Source organism: Castor canadensis, chromosome 2 (assembly GCF_047511655.1).
Source record: "Castor canadensis chromosome 2, mCasCan1.hap1v2, whole genome shotgun sequence".
Classification (NCBI taxonomy): Eukaryota; Metazoa; Chordata; class Mammalia; order Rodentia; family Castoridae; genus Castor; species Castor canadensis.
The window spans coordinates 131,853,157-131,876,086 of NC_133387.1; the positions used below are offsets into that span (position 1 = coordinate 131,853,157).

The window sequence follows — 22,930 nt, forward strand, 5'->3', positions numbered from 1 at the left end:
CTCTGCTTATAAGGAGAAGAAGGCACCACTCGGAAAGTTAGAATTAGTTCTTTGGGAGGAAGGAAGACCGAAATTCACAATACCTCGTAGGTTTAAATTCCTTTGGCCCATCTGTCCGGCTCGCGGGCAGAGGCGGAAGTGGCTAGATTGCGCGTCCGAGAAGGGCGGGGCGACGTCACGTCGACGCCGGCGTGACCTGCCGTGAGGATTTGGCGGGATTTCCGAAAGTCGCCCGCCTGGGAGTGTCTGCAGCGAGACGCGCGGGCCTGAGCGGAGCTGAGGTGTGCCGGGAGCGCGCAGTTTGGAGCCGAAACTCCTCGCTTGTGTCCAAAAGGCCGGACAGGGGGACTTGACGAGCGGGGCTCCCGCGGTGAGTGGAGCGAGCCGCTCTGCAGTCCCAGGTGAGTGCGGCGCGGGCGGCCCCTCTCTAGTTAGCCGACCCAGGCTTTCTTCCACCCCTCGCTTTTGAGATCCCGAAAATGGCGGAGCAGGGACCTGCCCGGACCCAACCGACCCTAACCGACCCTCAGCGTTCGTGGTAGGGAAGACATCCTTTAGACCCCGTAGTGGCTTCAGCGAAGAAGCCAGGCCCGGGACAGGTGCAGCCACAGCTGTTCGGTGTTAGCACGAGGGCTTCCGCGGCCCGGGTCGGCCTTCATCCCTCTGCTTCCAAAGCACTGGCCTCCAGTTGCCGAGAAGATCGTCGTTTAATGTGGAGACTCATTCGTGCAATGCCTCGGGAGTGATCAGAAGTGAGATTTGGCTTAAAAACAATTCTAAAGTAGGCCGGTCTAAGGATCAGAGTTCAAGGTCAGCCTGGGCTGCAAAAAAATTACTTTCTTTGTAAAGTGAAGTGTCTAATTCGCAGGCGTGCCCGGCTCCGTGAATTATTGCAAAGTGAACAGCATGTGATCAGCACTCAGAGAGAAACAGATGCCGTCACACCGGGAGCCTCCCCCGGGCGCCCGGCCATTTCTGACGCCATTTAATAACGGCCTGTTTGCTGTTAGAGACGGGTCTGGCTACGTAGCCCACGGTGGCCTCGAACTTATGATTCTCCAGATTGCTGGGGGTTTTGTTGTTGTTTTGCGGTACTGGGACTTGAACTCAGGGCCTACACCTTGAGCCACTCCACCAGCTCTTTTTTAGTGAAGGGTTTTTTGAGATAGGGTCTCACAAACCATTTGCCTGAGCTGGGAACTGCAATCCTCCTGATCTCTGCCTCCTGAGTAGCTAGGATTACAGGTTTGAGCCACTGGCTTCCAGCTACTAAAGGTAATTTACAGTTGTTTTGTTTTTAATTCTTTCCAAGCTGAGCAATGTTTTTTGTCTTTTGTCAGTATGGGTTTGAACTCAGAGCCTCACTTGCTAGGCAGGTGCTCTACCACCCGAGCCACACCGCCCAGGCCTTTTTGCTTTAGTTATTTTTGGGATAGGAGCTCAAGTTTTTGCCCAGGCTAGCCTGGACAGAAACTATTTGTGCTTCCTGAATAGCTGAATGACAGTCGTGCACCACCACACACAGCTTTATTGATTGAAATAATGTCTCATTAACTTTTTTGCCCAGACTGGCCTCTGATCATGACCCTCCCCATCTCTGCCTCCTGAGTAACTGGGAGCACTGCGCCCAGCCTCCATCCCAGTGTTTTTCAGTGGAAAGTAGTTTCATTCCACTGTTGGTTGAATCTCACAGGGAACCCTAAGGTAGGGAGGGCCAGCTATAATTCTTCAGAGACTTGTTGCCAAACTAGCTTGCAGCTCTATACGTAACCCAACAGTACAGTATTTCTCTAGTGTCTATACTGATAGCTGTCTGTATTTTTCAGTGATGGCTATGCAGATGCAGCTTGAAGGCAATGCAGATACGTCAGTAGAAGAAGAAAGCTTTGGCCCACAACCTATTTCACGGTTAGAGGTATGTTCCTCGTTGCTCATATTTAAATTACAATGCTATGCTACATTCTGCAACCTAATAAACATATAACCTTTACATAAACCATAGGTTTACTAAGGTCAAAACCCAAATTTTGGTTTCAGGAGGTTGTCAGGGCTCTGTAGAAAGCTGTAGGTTTTTGCTATCCAGTTCTCTTTTGTCCACAGTTCTCTTTCTACTTTGTCATTTTTCTTTCTAAGAGCTGGACTGCCAGAAACTAAGGCCTAGGATTCCATGGTTGAATCTGCTTCTTATACTGAGTATGAAAGTACTGTCTAGGGAGTTACTGTGGCCTGGACAAGTTATGCAGGGAGGAGGGAGCACTTTCCTTCCAGTGACCCAGATCTCTGCTGAAGTTACTAACAAGAAAGCTGTTACAGACAGGAAGAAGGGCTTGGGGTTACTAGGGTATTAGAGCCAAGTTCCACTTGGGACTCTGCATAAAACTATCAAGCAAAAAAGCTGGGGTTTTCCTTATTTTGTGAGGCAGGTGATTGGGACTGAAAGAAGTGGGAGGGAAAGCCATCACCTTCTGTCTCCTTTTTCATAATCCACCTCCAGTTAAGCTTCAAGACACTACAAGTTACTTAAATGGATTTGTGATGAACATTTGAGAGTTCAGAGTTGTAACATTTATTTATTATGTGGTGCTGGGGACCTCACCCAGTGCCTCATGTATGCTAGGCAGGTGCTATACCACCGAGCCATACCCCCAGCCCTGTATCATGACTCATGGTGCCATGATCATCATGTATGTATACTTACATATTGGTATCACTTAAATATTAATAAGCATATGTAGTTTCTGCTGGCACATACTCATCTTTGCTCTGTCCTAAATCTGCCCTGAACCCCAAATATATACATCCTTCCACTAACTTATGTTCTGTCAGAAGTTTTGGTTTCAGTGGTAAATAAATCCAAAGCTGAGGAAATAGGGGCGCGGCTCAGGTGGTAGAGTGCTTGCTCAGCAAGCATGAGATTCTGAATTCAAACCCAGTACCACCAAAAAAAAAAACCCCAAACCCAAAGCTGACCTTGTGTATAGGGAGAAAGAAAGAGGAGCCCTTGGGTGGTTTGTTTTAGGAAGTCATATGAAAGTAGTCATGCCTGGGCTGGAGGTGTGCCGCAAATGGTAGAATACCTGCCTCACAAGCACAAAGCCCTAAATTTATTGACTAAAAGTGGTTTTCTCTCTTTTTGGGAGGAAGGAGGAGAACAAGGGTCTTGCTGTATAGTCTAAACTGTCCTGGAACTCTGTGTAGCTCAAACTGGTCGAAAACTTGCCATCCTGCCTCAGCCTCCCAAGTAGCTGGGATTACAGTGTATACCTCCACACTCTGCTGTTAGTGTCAGTTGTTAAAGCAGAGCCTTCTAGTTACTGTTCTTAAAAAAAATAAAATAAAAAGGCAGGGGATTGTTAATATGCCAAGATCTGCTCTTCTTGGCCTGGGGACGGCCTTCTGTATTTACTTAGTATAGTATATAAATAACATTTTCTATGTACTTGATGTGGAGTGTTGGGAAACATTGGTTTAAATAAAGTGGCTTTAGAGGTCAAGGTCTTGAAGATTATTGGGAGGCACCATCAAAAAAGGTTGGTAGTTACTGTTTTAATCCTAATTGTTAATAAGAGCTCATTTTAATAGACCTGGCATAGTGCTAGTTTAAAACTACTGGTTTTGATGATGAAAAGGTTCATAATTTACTTAATGCTTCATATGTAGGGCACACATCTCAGACTTTTGTATATAGTATTACTGTGTGTGGGTGGGTGGGTGGTGGTGGTGGTGAGGTTTGAAGTTGGTCTTGCACTTGCCAGGCAGGTACTTTACATCTTGAGCCCTGCCAGTTGTCCAGTATTACAATTCTTTAAGCATCTCTGTGAAGTAGTGAGATGACATAGTATCCATGTTAGATAAGCGAAGTGAGGCTTAATTTTATCCATGGTTTTCTTTACTTACAGCAATGTGGCATAAATGCCAATGACGTGAAGAAATTGGAAGAAGCTGGGTTCCATACTGTGGAGGCTGTTGCCTATGCACCAAAGAAGGAGCTAATAAATATTAAGGGAATTAGTGAGGCCAAAGCTGATAAGATTCTGGTAAGTACAGCTATGTGACCTAGGGCCACAGTGGGAACAGTACAAAACGGTACCTAATGAAAGATAGTCTTCCTCCTCTACCGTCATTCTTTTGGCATCCTGTCTGTCTTCCTAGGACTGATAGTCATCAGTTTTTTATCTTTGCATGAGCCTCCTGGCATGAATTCAAGTTTTGTGTGGAGAATTGCAGTGTCATGGGATTTGACCTAAAATATTGCTAGATTCAATTCCAATTTACACTCCCACGTGCAGTGATTAGAGTGTCCATTATCTTTTTAAAATATTATGGTCCATATCTTAGAAATACATTCATTCTGTATGAAGCCACTACAACAGTTTAGAAAAGTATTGATAAAATATTCTTGATACAAGAAAATGTAGAGACAGTGGGGGTGATCTAACCAATGTACAATATAAACCTATTTGGAATTGTCACAATGAATTCCCTCTATATAACAAATATACTCTAATAAAAAAATTTCAAACAAAGTTATATATTAGCATTATTAGTGAAACAGCTACCAGATTTCTTGTTAACCATTTTTTCCCATTAAATTAAAAACTGGTGTCAAAAAAAAGAAAAGGAAAATGTAAGTTAGAGCTGGAAATATAGGTCAGCAGGACCTAGCATGCTTTAGGCCCTGGATTCAGCTCCCAGCTCTGAAGGAAAAACAAAAGCAGGTTAGCAAAATATATATATTCGATATTTGTTTTTAAAATGTGTGTATTTACATATGTATTTATACAACATGCCCTATGGGTAAATACACTAAAATAATAACATTGTTATTTCTAGATAGGAATATGAGGGATTTTTTCCTGTGTTGAGTATGAGCCCTACTACTGATCTATACCCAAGCCAATCTTTTTGCTTCAATTTTCTGAAGTCTACTTTTTTTTTTTTTTTTTTTTTTTTTTGGTGGCACTGGGGTTTGAACTCAGGGTCTCAAGCTTACCTTCATAGTGACACTTAGAAGACAGGACCAATATTTTCTATTTTATAAAGTTAAATACAAAGGTTATCTTATCCAGTGTCACGTTACATGTACATGACTCAAGACTAAGACTAGAATGCCGTAATTTTCATCCTCTTAAAAATGACACTTCACTTCCTGTTTTTCTTGTAGCCCCCTTAATTCTCCATGACTGCATTTTATTGTATGAATCTAATTGCTTTGGTATTTGTATATTTACAGTTTGATTAGCTTTACCTTTTTTTTCCTTTTTGAGACAGTGTTGCTATGTTGCTGAGGTTTATCTGGAATTCATTGTAAGGTGATCCTCTTGCTTCACCCTCCCAATAGCTTGGAGTACAGTGTGTCACCACACCTGGCTCAACACAGCACTTTTTTTCCTTCCATCGCTAAGGATCTAATCCAGAGCTTCCTGCAAGCTAGATAAGTGCCCTACCACCAATGTACACCCTAAGCTCAGCTTTACCTTTGAAGTTTTATGTAGTGTGAAACAAAGTTATCTACAAAATTATATTTTCATACATTTTGTTGATTACTGCTAAACTTCCAAAGAAATTTTCTTTGAAATATAATCTTCAAAAGCTAAAGAAGCTTCAAAAAGAATGCATTATTTATTATTGAGTAGCTTCAGTGCATTTAGTTATGCCATGTAGCTTAATCAAATGGCCAATCTGAGATTTTGTGTACTTATTTAATATCTCGTTATACATTAAGATATAGCTGCGCATGGTGGCTCAAGCCTCTAATCCTAGCTACTCAGAGGTAAAGAGTAGGAATATTGTGGTTCCAGGCCATTCTGGTGAAAAAAGTTTGGGAGACTCCATCTCAACCAAGAGCTGGGTGTGGTAGTGCGTGCCTGTCATCCCATCTTGGAAGGGAAGCACAAATAGGAGGCTCTAGGGCAGGCCAGCATGAACATAAAACGTAAGAACACCCTATCTCAAAAATAAACAACACAAAAAGGGCTGGTAGAGCAGCTCACAGAGTAGTATCCCTGCCTAGCAAACATGCAGCTCTGAGTTCAACCTCAGTACCGCCAAAAATACGCGCGCGCGCACACACACACACAGAATTAATAGTGTTTTGTTGTTTGTTTTTTGGGGTTTTTTTTGTTTGTTTGTTTTTGATGATGGGGATCAAACCCAGGGCTTTGCGCAATCCCTTGTTAGGTAAGCATTCCAAATGTGACAAAAATCTAAATCTGAAATGTTTCTGGTTACTCAACGGGTATTATTTTGATCTAATAGTTCTTATTTCTTCCTAGTCTGAGGCAGCTAAATTAGTTCCAATGGGTTTCACAACTGCAACTGAATTCCACCAAAGGCGGTCGGAGATCATACAGATTACTACTGGCTCCAAAGAGCTTGACAAACTACTTCAAGGTATAGTTTATAAACTCTAGTTAGCAAAGCGTGCAGGCCATAGAAGAAAACTAAGATGTATGGGTAGGATTTATATGTTAGATGTGATTACAACATAAGAGAAGAATGAATGTTGCTAAAGAAAGACTACTGTCCCTGCTGTTGGGACTTGACTCAAAATACTATAATTATCTGTATATTAAGTAATTCAATCTTCATTTAATATTGTACTCACAGAATAATTTTCCTGTGCCTATAACTGATTATAACCTACTGTGTTCTGTCACAAGGTTGAAGATTTAATGACTGTGGGGGGGGGGGTGTGCATGTGCGTCATATCCCGGCCATGTGCGCTGTGCTACTGAGCTATATTCCCATCCCCAAAATATTAATGCAAATTCGTCTTTAGGACTTTAAGGAAAGCTGTAAGGTTTTGAACTTTTTTTTTTTTGGCAGCACTTGTGTTTGAACTCAGGGCCTTATGCTTACTAGGCAGTCATTGTTTTTTTGTTTGTTTTTTTCTTTCTTTCAGTACTGGGGCTTGAATTTAGGGCCTACACCTTGACCACTCCACCAGCCCTTTTTTTTTGAAATAGGGTCTCAAGAACTATTTGTCTGGGGCTGACTTCACACCAAGAGCCTCCTGATCTCTGTCTCCTGAGAAGCTAGGATATAGGTGTGAGCCACCTGCACCTGGCTGGTTTTGAACTCTGAGAGTATAGCTGTCCTAATTGTTGTAAGGTTAGATTTGGTCCTTGATGCTTACCCAGTTATTTAATCATTCAACCTTTCTCACTTTTCAGGGTAGAAAATAGTATAAATCCAGGAATTACACTCAAATTTGAGTGATACCACTCCCAACATACGCTGCCTGGATTACATGGTGAAAGGTTTTTAATATCTCTGTGCATCAGTTTTCTTCGAAATGAGTATGAAAGGACTTTATACCTTCTTTGATTATTGGAATTAAATGAATGATGCCTATAAATACATAGCACAATGCTAAGTGCACAAACATTTAGTGACTTCTAGATAATACTACTTAATTCTTTTTTTGGCAGTGTTGGGACTTGAACTCAGAGTGTCATACTTGCTAGGCAGATGCTGTACCACTTGAGCCACTCCACCAGCTGTTTTTTGTGTTGGGTGTTTTCAAGATAAGAGTTTGTGAACTGTTTGCCCAGGATGGCTTTCAACTCTGATCTCTGCCTCCAGAGAAGCTAGGTGTGAGCCACCACTGCCCTGCTTACTTCATCATTTATGAAGTCTATTTGTTGATCTGTGATTGTACAATTCTGTAGCTTGTTTATGGCGATGGTTACATGAAGCTACACATAGAATAAAATTGTCTAGAAACTATATAGCCCCACAAATGAGTTTATATGTGGAGAAATCTGAGCAAATTGTGGGTTCTACCAATGTCAAGTTACTTGGTTTTTTTTTTTTTTTTTTTTTTTTTTTTTTTGAGACAGTATGTTAATAATGTAGCCCAGGCTGACCTTGACCTCTCAATGCTCAACTTCCTAAGAGCTAGGATTGTAAGAGTGCACAACCATGCCCAGTTACAATTTATGGCTTTTTGGGTTTCAAACCCAGAACCTTGTACTTGCTTAGGCAAGTGTTCTACCACTGAGCTAACACCTGCAGTCCTCCAATGTCACCTTTCTGATACTGACATCTGATATCAATATGCTATAGTACACTGTGTATAACTATGCTATAGTTATGCAAGATGTTAACACTGTGGAGGCAAGTTAACAAGTTAGCCCCTAGCAGTATAGCAGAGAACAAGCCAGTGCACAGAACCTCCCTGTACATTTCTTTGCATCTTTGTAACTTCCTATAAATCTATAATTATATCAAGATAAGTTTTTCAGTTGCTCCTTGTTGAAAATTGGATTTCCAAATTATATGAAAATCTTTGATCAGCTCCAAGAATATTGCTATGACTATAGTTTCTAAATGTTTATGTTGTACTAAACAGTGCATCTTATTATACTTTTAGGTGGAATTGAGACTGGATCTATCACAGAGATGTTTGGAGAATTCCGAACTGGGAAGACCCAGATCTGTCACACTTTGGCTGTGACATGCCAGGTGAGCTGTTGGGGCTCTGGCTAATCAAATTAATTTTAAGTGCTTTGTTACTATCCCCTAGGCCTCTTCTAACTTTTCCTTGCTTTTTTCTCCATTGGTCTGCTTTATGATTCATTTACAAATAACCTCAGTTTACATATTTGAAGAGATGTCAATCTTAGTTGAACCCTGTCTTCTTAGTGCCTGTGCCTAAAATACTGACCATACTGAAGAAAAATCTTACCATAGAGCTGACTGAAAACACTTTTTATAGCGCTAGGGCTCAAAGCCAGAATGTTAAGCATGCTAGGCAAGTGCTCTGCCACTGGCTATATCCCTAGCGGGCTGTCGCCTTAAATTCAAGATGACAGACTTTAAATTAGTATTCTGTACTACCTGATGAATCTACTGAGTTTCTCCATTTAAATATACTTTGTCACTCAGGCAATTATCTGCTCTCCTCAAACCTCTGTCCCTTACTCAGCTAATGACCTAACCTACTCTTCACATTAAATCTATAAATCGGCTACATTTGTCCCCATCTTTTCCTATCTCAAATTAGAATGGAGAAAGAGTCCATTTTCCTATCATAGTCCATCCTAGTAGTGTAATCTGGTAACCATCTCCTGTCACCTTCTCAAAGACTACTCTGTCCTACTTCTCCTAGATTATTCTCATTGGAACACAGGTGTGCCTGTTCTTTTCTCTATTAGGAAAAAAATCCTCCCTGGACCCCTTCAGTTTCTTCATTCTTTACTTATGCTCCTGGATTAAATTACTGCCTAATATAGTGCATTTAAGTGGTAAAAAGAGGAATTAAGCCAGACTTTAGAGCCCATGGTCTTAAAACATAAGGGTAGAGCCTCTAACTGGCTTGCTCTCTGCTATATTGCTGGGAGCTAAGTCAGTGCTCAGCAGTCAGTAAACACTGGATAATTTTTTTGAGTCAGGGTGGTCTCATTGTGTAGTGTAGGCTGGCCTCAAACTTGAGATTCTCCTATCTTCCTATCTCTACTGCTGGGATTATTAGAACATGTCACCATGTCCTATTCAATCATAATTCTTGAATGAACAGATGTCCTAAGGCATGCCCCGACGCAAAGTGAATGGTGTAGGGGAAATAGTAGCTTAACTGTTCAGGAAGCAAGAGGGGTTACTTTACCCTTGCATATCAAACAGTATTTCAGGAGACTGAGGAATCCTACATTTGGAGAGACAAAGCAATTATAAGCATTTAACTGCATCACATGGGATAGACAAAGGAATAGGAAATGGGGAAGCATAATATATGAGAAGACAATAAACCCATTAACAAAAGCCCTGCTGGGTGTTTAGAAAAGTTGTAGGAAATAAACCTTAAAAAGATGTAATAAGGGACTGCTGGTGGAATGATTCAAATGGTAGATCACCTGTCTAAAGAGCACAGGTCTCTGTGTTCAAACCCAGTGCTGACAAAAGAAAAACATTTAACAAGACTACATGTGTGAAGGTAAGAAGTTTAAACTTGGTTATGAAAAGAATTTTTCACATTCTGTTCATGTTTTTCAACCGAAAAATGTAACAGAAATATTCTGATAGCAACCTATTGAATGGATTGAAAGGAAAGACTAGAGCTGAGAATATTTTATTTAGGAATTCTAAAAGCATTAACTGGTTAGACCAAACAAATCACCAAGGGGAAACAGGCAGAATATATGATAAAGGGCAACACTTAATGACTTTACTGTCCCCCTTTAAAAAAATAGCCCTTAGCTAAACAATGTATTAATTTTGTAATCTTACAAAGGATTTGGGAAGGGGTGATAGTTTTATGGAGGGATGAATTCAAACTTAGAGGTGGTAGGTTGGAAGTGACAAAAAAAAAAAAAGGCTCTTAGTGAAAATATCTAGCAGTATTTTTAAATTTGTGTATGTGATGCTGGGATTGAGCTCAATGTCTTGCCATTCCAGGCAAATCAGTGAGCTGTATATACCCTTAGGCCATTTAGCAGTGTTTTCCTTGTTGTTTTCTCTGGTTTTGGCAGCATAGGGGTTTGAACACAGGACCTTTTGTTTGCTAAGCAGGTAATCTTACCACTTGAGCCAGTCTCCTCCAGCCCTTTTTTTACTTTAGCTACTTTTCAGGTACAATCATGTTTTTATCCAGGCCAGCCTCAGATGGCAATCCTCTCATGTAGCTGAGATCACAGATATATGCCACCATGCTTGGTTTACTGATTGAGATTGGGTGTCACTAATTTTTTTGCCTTACCTGGCCTTGAATGGCTCTAATCTCTACCTCCCTGCCACTGTGCCTGGTAGTGTTTTGAGGCAAGGTCTGTGTTGTTCAGGCTAATCTCAGACTCCTCAGCTCAAGTGATCTTCTGTCTCAACCTCCTAAGTAGCTGGACTGCAGCTATGCCTAACAGTCTTGAGGGATATGGAACTACATCATACAGAAGAAGTAACAGTGGAATCTCTGGAAATGAAAGATTTATGGCAGAGGGGAATAAGATACAAAAGAGAAAGCGAATTTTTCCTTATTCTACAACTTCAAGCAGTGTTTCATGGTGGAGCCCTTTTTTCTTTTCCTAATATTCTAAGGATATGCTGTTGTGAGTGGCCAGTTAACAAATTACCCTTGAGTCTGGACCATTTTGATAGACCAACTCTTGTGTTAAGATCTCTTCAGGCTTTATTACAATTTTAAGAATTTTTTCTTTTGGTGGTTTGGTTTCATGGCCTTGAGCTTGCCAGTAGGTAGTCTTATCACTTGAGCCACTCCTGCAGCTCTTTTTATGTTGGTTATTTTTGAGATAGGGTCTTGCTTTATTTCTGGGCCCACCTGAACAGCAATCCTCCTATTTGTGTTTTCTGCATAGCTGGGATGACAGGTTCTTGTGATACCATGTCAAGCCATTGGTTGAGATGGGCTCTCTCAAATTTTTGCCCTGGCTGGCTCAAACTGCAATCCTCCCAATCTCCACCTCTCAAGAAGCTAGGATTTATAGGCTTGAGCCACTGTACCTGGCCAGTTTTAGATATTTTGAAGACAATGTCATTAGTTTATTTTTTGTTTTTAGTAGTGCTGTGGTTTAAACTCAGGGCCTTGTGCTTGCTAGGCAGGTACTGTACCACTTTAGCCATACACCCAGCCAAAAATTTCATTGTTCTAATATAGATTGATTATTCTCAGTTCTGCCATGGACATAACATTTTTTTCCTTTGGCAGTACTGGGGAGGAATTCAATCTAGGGCCTCATTCACACTAAGCAAGTGCTCTACCACTAAAGTATATAAGGATGTAAAATACATAAGGATTGGTAGAGTTCAAGAATAACTTTTTTTTAATCACTGTGTTAGAGAAATTTCCTAGTGTCTTTCCAAATGTGAGTTTTTGTTTGTTTGTTTCAAAAAAATCTTTTTTATCTAAAACCTCATTCTCCAGGGCTAATTAATAGCCAAACCCTACCAACCTGTATCAGTTTATTTAGCTAACAAGAGCTATTCACCATTTTTTTTCAATATATATAATAGATTTGGTAAACCTTTCTAAATTAGGATATGATGCTGCAGGCAGTTCAAGGGGAAAAAAGCCATATTTTTTCTTTGGTATAACCAGAAGGATATCCAGAAGTTAGCAAATGTTAACATTTCAAAGGTAAGAAATTGCCAAATGGAAGTTTAAGCTCTGGTAAAAAACAAAACTCTTATAAAAGGGAAACCTTCATCCACAGTTCTGTAGTGCTAATTTTCAAATTTAATCCTGAAAAGTAATTTTATTTCATAAGCAGAAAATTCAGCAGTGTATCACTCTTCTTCTCTCAAGTGTGAGTTATTGTTTCTCAATGAAGTAACAGTAGTTCTTGGAACTCAGTTATCCTTTTTAATTTGGCACCACTGGGGTTTGAACTCAGAGCCTCACACTTGCTAGGCAGGTGCTCTACCACTTCAGCCACCCTGCCAGCCTCAGTTATCCATTTAGACGTCAAATATATAAATTCTCTTGGTTTTTTTTTTCCCCCTTAGAAAACAAGTTAAGAACCATCCTTTATAATTTCTTCTTAATTCAAATAGTACTTTATCAAAAATGTTATATCAGTATAATGCTGTGTTATGGTAAAAGATGACATATGCCAAAAATGCGGATTTTAGTCTGCTATGGGGGTACATGCCTGTACTCCTAGCATTTACGAGGCTGAGGCAGGAAGATCAAGCATTTAGGTGAGATCTGTCTCAAAAAAGAAAATAAATAAACAACAAACAATTCAACCTGACATGGGTCATTAAACATGATATGTGACCTTTTTAAATAGAAATGTTTTCTCCATGTTTCAAAAGGATTGGTGTGGAATAAACATTTAGAGTACAGTATACACTATCCATCATTGCCATGACAACTCAAAAAAGATTGTATTTCACCAATCTTAAGAGTTGGAACCAGCCAGGCACAGGTGGCTCATACCAGTAATCCTTCCTACTCAGAAGGCAGGATCAGGAGGATCACTGTTTGAGGCCAGCTCAGGGAAATAGTTTGTAAGACCCTATCTTGAAAATACCCAACACAAAAAATGGCTGGCATAGTGGCTCACATGGTAGAGTGGTTACCTAGCAAATGTGAGGCCCTGAGTTCAAACCCCAGTACCACCAAAAAAAAAGAAAACTGGAAGCAAAGGTATAGAGAGGTGTTAGGTTACTAGATTACTGCTACAGTTAGGTTACAAAATAAGCAACTTGTACTTGTTTGAAGTATTAGAATTATCTTAAAATTCAGCAAAGACCTTCTTTTCCTTTTTTTTTTTGGGTGCTACTAGGGTTTCTGAGAAGCACCCAACAATGTTAAAACCACATGCTTGGGACTGCCTGAGTGGCTCAAGGGGTAAAGCACCCTAACAAGCCTGAGAATCTGAATTCAAACCTCAGTACTGCAAAAAAAAAAAAACTGGCTCACCAGGCATGGTGATACATGCCTGGAATCCAGGCAGGAGGATTATGAGTTAAAGGTCAGCCTGGGCTACACAGCGAGTCCCTATTTCATACCAACAAAGACCAAAAACCCAAACACGCACATGCTTTTTATCATAAAATTCATTGGATGTTTTTAAGATAGTCTCACCATCTAGCCCAGGCTGTCTTATTCACTGAACTCCACCTCACAAATGCTAGGATTATAGACATGCAGTGCCAGCCACACCTACACAGAAAAGTTATCTTGCAGGATGTTTTATATATTTCCAGAGGTAAATAAGGAGAGAATTTACACAACAGCATTGTTAAAATGATAAAAGTGAGAAATAACATGTATTGTTATAAAATAGGAAGCATAATTAAATTATGGTACTAATTTAACAACTGCTAACCTGACAGTGCAGTAACATAAAATGGCAAGGTGGAGAGAGCAAAATAAGACTATATGCTGGGAAAGAGCATATAGTCCATTCTTCCGCGTCTGCTCCAGGCTGCCACTGGCCCAGCTGGCCCTGTAATGTTGTCTGCTCCCCAACAGTCAGTCTGCCTTCCTGTGCCCTGTCACCTATAGCCTCCCTTCTGCCTGAAGAAGTCTACTCATTTACAAAAGAACCTCTCATGATAGCCCTGCAGATACTACAGGGTGAGAGAAAGGGCGCCTCGCTCACCTGATTTCCTCTCTAAGAACCAAGGCAGCTTCTGCTTTCTGTTGTAATGGCCAGGGGTTCCAAATCTTTACTGGATTGAGACCCTTTTTTGTTGTATGCATGTCCTTTGTTCCTTCCATACATTCCCATGATTTGAAATATTTTATCTGCCAATCTTCCAAATTATAATTTTCCCCTTCTAAGTTAACAAAGCCTTTTGTAACTAAGTATACATTAAAATCTGTACCCTAAAAATTGGGGGATTATATCTTGAAAGTACTTTCTGCTTATCAGACAATGTTTAAACACTATATAAATTGTTTCACTTTAATCTTTGAAAAAATCCCATAGGTGGGTTTTATCTGCATTTTACAGAAAAGAGCTGAGAATGCTCTCAGTCATAGTAAGTGGTTGAACCATATATAAAGTGTTTATGGGGAAATTCACAGAATATAATCTTAGAAGGTTATTTCTCAGAGATGGGGAGTGGTAAAAAAAATTTTCAATTTTTTTTTTTTTTTTGCATGTGTGTGATACTGGGGATTTTGAACTCGGCCTCACACTTGCTAGGTTGAGGCTACCACCTGAGATACTCCACCAGCCTTTTATTGTTGGGTATTTTCTTTTCGAGATAAGGTCTCAGGAACTATTTGCCCTAGCTGGTTTTGAACTGCAGTCTTCCTGATCTCTGTCTTCCAAGTAGCTAGGATCAGAGGTGTGAGCCACTGGTACTGAGCCACTATGTTGTTTGAATTTTTACCCCAGGTATTTCCTTCTTTTATAATTTAAAAAAAATTCCTCAAAGATAAGAGAAAAAAAAATGGTGCTACCAGGCACTTAATGTTAGAATTTAAAGGTGAATTGTGGCTCTAAAGTAGATTTCTAGGTTGGAAACTATCCTTCGTCATTCACTTAAAACTTTGAGAAGATTTAAAAGGTGCCAGATACGGGATCATAGCCTAAAGCACATTTCTTCAAGTGGCTCATGAAACAGTTTTCTTTTTTAAAAAAACCTCTAGGGCTGATGGAGTGGCCCAAGTGATAGAGCACCTACCTAAACAAGTGAGAGGCCCTGTGTTCAACCTCCAGTACTACCGAAAAAAGAAAAATGGTTTTTCCTTTGTTCATTTTTAGCATCTGTATATACTATTGGAACAAATACCATTTTTCTTTCTTGCTCATAGTGCCTCTGGGGCACTGACAAGCCCCTTTGTGTAGCTCTCAGGATTGAGATGTTCAGTAAAGTGAACCGTAAGTTTGGTTTGGACATACTAAAATTGAGTATTAGACTAGCATCCCTTATTGATTAAATCTAAGGTAAATGATCTCAAATATTTGTACTCTTGAACTGATCAGTCTTCCGTTGGTATTCAGTCTGAACTTTACCTTGTTCTCTGGACTGTATTTGCACATAATCCATTCTGACTAGACTCTAGCTGTATGTTCTGTGATCCACAGTGAGCTCCATATCTTCTAAATTGTATGTCTGTTTAGGAGAATGCCTGTTTGCTAACTCTGATGGTCACTTTTAAAGTGTTTGTTTTTCCTTTATTGGGAGTGGGAGGAATTCTAGACCCATCATGAGGACTTTGGTCAGCTGTATCAGAAATAGTGACCATTTCACTGTTCCTTTTTTTCTCTCTAGCTTCCCATTGACCGAGGTGGAGGTGAAGGAAAGGCCATGTACATTGACACAGAGGGCACCTTTAGGCCAGAACGGCTGCTGGCAGTGGCTGAGAGGTAGGTTACTAAATTAGATGAGAAGACTATGGCTAACCTATCACTCCAAGGTTAGTTTGGCTGGAAAATGTCTCTTCTACCACTCTTCATACCAAAGTTCAAAAGAATGACCCTTTCTGAGTAAAAAAAAAAAAAAACATTTTCTTTTTTGTTTGTTGTAGCTATACCGGGCTTTAAACTGAGGGCCTCCCACTTGTTTGGCAGATGCTATACCACTTGAGCCTTTCTGTCAGCCCTGTTTCTTTGTGTTGGGTATTTTTGAGATAGGGTCTTACAAACTGTTTGCCTGAGGTGACTTTGAACCACCATCCTCCTGATCTCTGCCTCCTGAGTAACTAGGATTATACGTATAAGCCACAAGTGTACAGTGTTTCAGTTGTGGTGATGAAAAAGCTCAGAGAGACAGACACACTGTGCACACCTGTAATCCCAGCACTGGGAGGCAAGCCTGAGCTCTGGAACAAGACCCAGTCTCAAAAATGAATAAAGCCAGAGGCCCGTTGCTTACACCTGTAATCCTGGCTACTTGGGAAGCTGAGATTGGGAGAATTGCGTTTCGAGGCCAGCCCAAGAAAATAGTTGATGAGACCCCCATCTCCAAAATAACCAGAGCAAAATGACCTGAGGTGTGGCTCAAGTGATAGAGCACCTGCTTTGCAAGTGTGAAATCCTGAGTTTAAAATCCAGTCCCACCCAAAAAAAAAACGAATGAAAAATAAATACAAGTTAGATTTCACCAAAATTAAACACTTTTGTGCTTCGAAGGACAGTATCAAGAAAATGAAAAAACAACCTAAAGAACGAGGAAAAAAAATGCTGATCATATCTTGATGAGTCTAGTATCTAGAATATATAAAGAAGTTTTACAGCCCAACAATAAAAAGACAACCGAATTTAAAAATGATCAAAGAGGTGCTCGCTTCGGCAGTACATATACTAAAACTGGAATGATACAGAGATTAGCATGGCCCCTGCACAAGGATGACACGCAAATTCGTGAAGCGTTCCATAAAAAAAAAAGTGATCAAAGAGTTTGAATAAATATTTCTACAAAGAGGTTATACAAATGTCTGATAAGCTCATGGACAGAGTCTCAACATCAGTAGCCATCAAGGAAATGCAAATTAAAACCACAGTGAGCTATCAGTTCATACCCACCAAGAGAGCTGTAATCAAAAAGACAGTAACGAGCTCGGCGTTGTGGTACATGCCTGTAATCCCAGATTTTAGGAGTCAAGAACAGGCAGATTGTGTGCCACATAGTGAGACCTGTCTCCAAAAGACATAGTAACAAATGTTGATAAGAATATAGAGGAACTGGAACCCTCAGACATTGCTGGTTAGCATGTAAGTGGTACATTTACTTTCAAAATAGTTCACGGTTTCTTAAAAAGTTAAGCATAGTACTTGGAAGGCAGGTATCAGAGGGTGACCACAGTAACAACATAAGATTATGGCTACTGAGAGGTGGAATGGGGAATGGCTGCAAATGGACTTGGTATCTTTTGAGGGTGATGGAAATGTTCTTTAATTAGGTGTACTTAGCATTTACTAAAGTTCATCAATTTCTTTCTTATTTAACAGGTTAATTTTATTTATTTAGACACAGTCTCACTATGTAGCCCAGCTTGGCTTCAAATCCAAGTTCCTCCTGCCTCAGCCTCTCCTAAAACAGCTTTCAAATAAACTAAAATTTATTTTAGCTATTTTTCCTTCTCTAAGGTCAAATATGATCATTTAGTCCTCACCACACATTTTACTGAAACCTAGTGATTAAATAAGAGTTTAGTTGCACGTTAGGCTGTCAGACTCAGTTGGAATGTACCTGAGTGAATTGAGAATATTCTAATTTGATTATTATAATCAAATTCGTTTTCACACTGTATATTTTGAGGAATCCAGTCAATTGAATGTAAGCCATTGAGGCATAAAATTGGGTTGGATCAATAATTGCATACCTTTGCAATTATTTATAGAATCTCTGTCAAGAAAAAATTCCTGCCAGGTGCCAGTGGCTCATGCTTGTAATCTTAGCTTATTGGGAGATTGAGATCAAGAGGATCAAGGCAAATGGCTCTCAAGACCCCCTTCTTGAATTTGCAGGGGCAAAGCCCTAAATTCAAATTCCAATTTTCATCAAAAAGGTCAATTCTTACAACCTGACCCTAGTTTTCTGAATATATTTATACTGAACAGTATCTTCCTTCCCAAAGTTGTTTTGACAATCACTTTTTTGAGACAAGTTCTCACTGTGTAGCCCAGGTTGACCTTGACCTCTCAATCCTCCTGCCTCATCCTCCCAAGTGCTGGGATTATAGGCATGCACCACCATGCTCAGCTACAATTCAGATTTTTAAGTACTCTAATTTACTAGTTGAAGAATTGCCTTTTGGACAGTTACTAAGCCTGTCCAGTAACATTTAAGTAAGAAGTACTCAGGGTAGGCATAATGTTTCATGCCTATAATCCTATGTACTTGGGATATGAAAATCTGAGAATTGTAGTTCCAGGCCAAACAAGGCCAAAATGTTAGCAAGACTCATCTCAATCTACAAGCCAAGTACAGTGGTGCATACCTACCATCCCAGCTACATGTGAGGTGTAAATAGAAGTATTATCATTCAGGCTGGCCTAGCCAAAAACCACAAGACCTACTAGAAAAATAACTGAAGCAAAAAGGGCTGGGGACATAGCTCAAGTGATAGAGCTTCTGCCTAGCAAGCACAAAGTCCTGAGTCTAAACCCCAGTACTGCCCCTTCCTCCCTCAAAAAACCCATATTCAGACTGGATAGTAGAATACAGGATATGAGGGTGCTGAATCTGTTTATGAATGTTGCATTTACATTTACAGTTCTGCTCAGGTGCAGGTGGCTCCTTATTTGTGTGTGTCAAGTTTGAAACCAGGGCCTTAGGTTTACTAGGCAGGTGCTCTATCACCTAAGCCACTTCCCTAGTTGTTTCCATTACTTTGCTAATAGGAGCCACAGTCCTGCTATTTATGTGTAGCTGGGATGACAAGTGTGCACCACCTAGCTATTGGTTGAGATGAGGTCTCACCCCAGGCGTTCTTTGAACTGTGATCCTCTTGATCTCCATCTCCCAAGTAGCTGGGATTATACGTGTGAGTCACCACACACAACTTATTTGCCCTTTTAAATGAAAAGAAAAAAATCATTGAGCCTTAAGAGGAATTAAAGTGTCACTCATTTTATCTAACGAGATGTATGTCACATATTCTAAATTGTAACTAGTTTTTCTTCATTTAGAAGAAATGAAATACATGTATTCACTTTTCTTGAACTTCTTACAGTTTGGAATCCTTACATAGGTTTTATTCACATATAGCAAAAATTTATATTATTCTTTGATTAGTTTTGATTTTCCAAATTCTGTCATGTTATCCTTGATTTTTCTGGAAGAATATTGTTTCCTTATGATGGGAAATTATCATTCTAGTTCAGAAGTCCTCAAGAATAAATTTGATTTTTCCTTAAGTCTTTGCAGGTAGATTTATCCAAAGTAGTTGCTACTGTCATCTCTATATAGCTTGCCTAAACTTCCTAATAGAGTGCAAATTATACACTTGGGCCTTGAAGCCAGTCAACACTTCTTACCTGCCCATCCAGGTAATGTAAGTACTAGAGATTATTTCCAGTCTGCATGATTTCTCTGTGCGACCTAAAAATGTTCTGTTTTCTAGATACGGCCTCTCTGGCAGTGATGTCCTGGATAATGTAGCATATGCTCGAGGGTTCAACACAGACCACCAGACCCAGCTTCTTTATCAAGCATCAGCCATGATGGTAGAATCTAGGTATGTGCTAAGTGAACACACTACATATGTTCCCAGAACCCTTCCCTTGAATCTTGTTAATAGTAACTTAATTTAGAAATGGAGGTACTTAAGTTTTAGCTCCTATTTTGACACCCTTGCTTTGTGGTGTAGGTCAAGTCACTAGAAATGAAGCCAGGGTTGGAGGTACAGCTTGGTGGGAGGTCACTTTCCTATCATGCATGAGGCCTTGTTGGTCAGGTCTGTCCAAACAACAGCAAGAAAAAACTTCCTCAGATGTGAATGCTGTACAAATATTTTAACAAAACATCCATTTCAAGTGAAACTATGCATAGCAGATTTTCAGGAGGTGAGGAAGGGAGCAGAATCTGACACTGGCTAGAAATTGTTTCAGAGAATTTCTCGTTCCCCATAGATACGCACTTCTTATTGTAGACAGTGCTACCGCCCTGTACAGAACAGACTACTCAGGTCGAGGAGAGCTGTCAGCCAGACAGATGCACTTGGCCAGGTTTCTGCGGATGCTTCTGCGGCTTGCTGATGAGGTAAGCTGTAGGGAAAGGACAAAGAAGCCTTCTCGGTGGCTACAAGAACCCGGCTGAGAAGCTTGGACATCATGCCTGTATCATTGAGTTAGGAGTTTAGAAAAAAGAAACAGTTATTCATTGTTTTGTGGGGGGAGTGGTAACAGGGATTAAGGTTCTTGTAATGACTGTGGCCAACAAACTGACAACTTTTCCCATCAGTTTGGTGTAGCAGTGGTAATCACCAACCAGGTGGTAGCCCAAGTGGATGGAGCAGCTATGTTTGCTGCAGATCCCAAAAAACCTATTGGAGGAAACATCATCGCCCATGCATCAACAACCAGGTAAGGTGATGGCAGACACGCTTCTTCTCAGAATGAACATCATGTTAACCATGAGACAGACAGAAGCACATTTCCATCTGAACCCTATTAAAGCTGCTGTTGTATAATTAGATACTTGGGACTCTTGCTAAATTTAATTGTCATGCTCTGGTTGGTACAGGGGTTTGCTTTTAATTCATAAAGGTATTAAGTTAGCACACTGCTATAATCCCAGCTACTCAGGAGGTGGAGATAGGATTGTGGTTTGAAGCTAGCCCAGCAAAAAAAAGCAAGACCCTATCTGATTAACAAACTAAAGCAGACAAAGGCTACAGGTGTGACACAGTAATAGAGCCGATTATTTTTATTTTTTTCTGGTGGTACTGGAGTTTAAACTCAGGGTTTCACACTTGCTAGGCAGGTGTATTACAACTAGAGCCACTCTCCCAGTTTCTTTTCCTATTTAAAAAGAGAAAGTTTGCAAGTACCAGTGGCTTCTGTAATCCTAGCCACTTGAGAGGCTGAGATTGGGAGATTTGAGGCCAACCTGAGCAGTAGTTCTCAAGACCCCCATCTCCAAAATAACTAGAGAAAAATGGACTAAAGATGTGGTTCAAATGGTTGAGCACCTGCTCTTCAAGTGCAAAGCCCTTAGTTCAAACCACTAAGAGGAAAAAGAATAGTTTGCTTCAATATGAGCATTCCACTAAGGGGATTCAGAGCAGAAATGGATTCCTCCATATTGGAAGTACACTAAATACACTTAGAAAGAGCCCTAAAATCCTTCTGGAAAGATATATGTCTTTAAAAATTGGCTCTATCATAAAGTCAGGAATGGAACTGTTTAATTATATAATTCCATGGTTTGATCTGTCTTTGAATCAGACTATACCTGAGGAAAGGAAGAGGAGAAACCAGAATCTGCAAAATCTATGACTCTCCCTGCCTTCCTGAAGCTGAAGCTATGTTTGCCATCAATGCGGATGGAGTGGGAGATGCCAAAGACTGAATCATTGGCTGTTTTCCTGTGATAAACTTTAAGTGCTACAGCCTAATAGAGAGGATGCTCCCTGGGGTTCTTCACAAGTCTCTTCCTGTTGTGACTGCCAAGACAAGGCTTCCGGAAAAACAGCTATTTGTACCAGCTTTTCTGATCCTGTAAATAGGAGATAGGTCAGTACTCAAACTGATCTGAAATGTTTATTCCTTCCGGTGTGTTAATGTCTATTATCGCTGGTGTTTGGAGGAGAGGTATGAAATACCTTTGACATAGTGCCTTGGGTGGACTCAGGTCTATCAGCTATCTACCAAACAATCTTATGTCTCCAAGACTAAAGCTGGAGACCTGACTCTTCTCTCATTTCTGAATAATGGCAAGATAAAATGCCTGAGCTCTGTAGCTAAGGAAATGGGTCTCTTCACAGGTTCTTTTCTTTTGTCAGTAATACTCATCTGTCAATCACAAGCAGGTTTTAAAGTTGAATGCCTGAACTCATAAAATTTTGTTTTTGGTTAAGGAATCTTACATGCGTCCTGCTGGGCTTCATCATCGCTTACTTGGGTCTTTTTCTTACTGCTCAGACTAACTTAGGACAATTCTGGAGTCTGAAGTATTTCAAGGGCTAAATAAGCAGATTGACTGTGAGTCTGCTAATAAAGTATTTGTAGTGCATGTACTGTTTGTAGGAGTTATTCTAGTGCCAGCTAAATATTCTAAGATGGGGTTTCCATATGTCCTGTAGAGCTGGATAGTTTGATCAGTTTCTGTGGACTTTTCTGAAAACTGAAAAGGAAGTCCTACACTCATGACTGAGTGTATCTTCTTCACCCTAAGGAAAATACTACAAGACCAACGTACCACACTCCCTGTGTTCTTTGTCTAGTTGTACGTCAAGGGTTTGAGCTACTTCTCTTCCTCCCCTTTGTATTTCTGCTTGTGACAGGTTTAACCTGCTAGCCTCTCTGCCAGTACTGGGAGGAGAGGCCCTGAAAATCTCTGAAGTGCAACTACACATAGGCCAACAGGAAGAATCTAGTCAAATTAATTCAGCTTTGATTTTAAAGTAGTTCCGTCCTTTAAGAATTAAGGATTAGCACAGTAACACATGACTATAGCCTGAACTACTCTCAGGAGGTAAGGCATCATGGCTAGTTAGGACTTCTAATCCAGATCATATCCAAGGTGCTCAGCGACTAGCTAGAAACTTTATCTAGGTTTTAGATAGCAAAAGTTGTTTTATTCTCAGAATTGAGTCTATCTTAGGTCTTCTCTTTTGTCTACCATAAAATAAACCTGAGATAGCATAATAAGGCCACAGTGACAGATGCTGGAGGGAAAGGTTGGTTCTTAAACAGAAGCATCTCAATCCTATAGTCCTATTCTTCTTTTTAGGCTTTGTGCTATTGGTCCTAAGAATGAACGAGAGGGGCAAAAATTGTAATAAGCCTTGTTTGGGCTAAAAATAAACTCTGTGCCTGTATCTTACATACAACTATTAACCAAGTAT

General features: G+C 40.2%; 1 protein-coding gene and 1 non-coding gene across 3 annotated transcripts; both read left to right on the forward strand.

The window, feature by feature from the left end:
• Positions 1–177: 177 nt before the first annotated feature.
• Rad51 (RAD51 recombinase) lies at positions 178–22,922 on the forward strand. 2 transcript variants are annotated; one of them, XM_020175997.2, is made up of 10 exons: positions 178–401; positions 1,827–1,915; positions 3,900–4,037; positions 6,276–6,393; positions 8,378–8,469; positions 15,688–15,782; positions 19,484–19,597; positions 19,992–20,121; positions 20,323–20,444; positions 21,309–22,922. In XM_020175997.2, exons 2-10 carry the CDS (start codon positions 1,829–1,831, stop codon positions 21,430–21,432), a joined length of 1,020 nt encoding a protein of 339 aa, XP_020031586.1. In that variant the 5' UTR covers positions 178–401; positions 1,827–1,828; the 3' UTR covers positions 21,433–22,922. The 2 variants fall into 2 exon arrangements, with proteins under 2 accessions (XP_020031586.1, XP_073921786.1); XM_074065685.1 differs by lacking the exon at positions 178–401 and adding an exon at positions 787–1,275.
• Positions 16,695–16,798, forward strand: LOC141421012 (U6 spliceosomal RNA). The gene has a single exon (XR_012445719.1). It is a non-coding gene; the product is annotated as a U6 spliceosomal RNA (small nuclear RNA).
• Positions 22,923–22,930: the final 8 nt, after the last annotated feature.

Excerpts from the sequence above, each read along its gene's own strand:
- Rad51 (XM_020175997.2), top strand. The coding sequence starts at position 1,829 with ATGGCTATGCAGATGCAGCTTGAAGGCAATGCAGATACGTCAGTAGAA. Across the intron at positions 6,394-8,377 it reads GCTTGACAAACTACTTCAAG|GTGGAATTGAGACTGGATCT; the intron begins GTATAGTTTATA and ends TTATACTTTTAG. Across the intron at positions 19,598-19,991 it reads GCCATGATGGTAGAATCTAG|ATACGCACTTCTTATTGTAG; the intron begins GTATGTGCTAAG and ends CGTTCCCCATAG.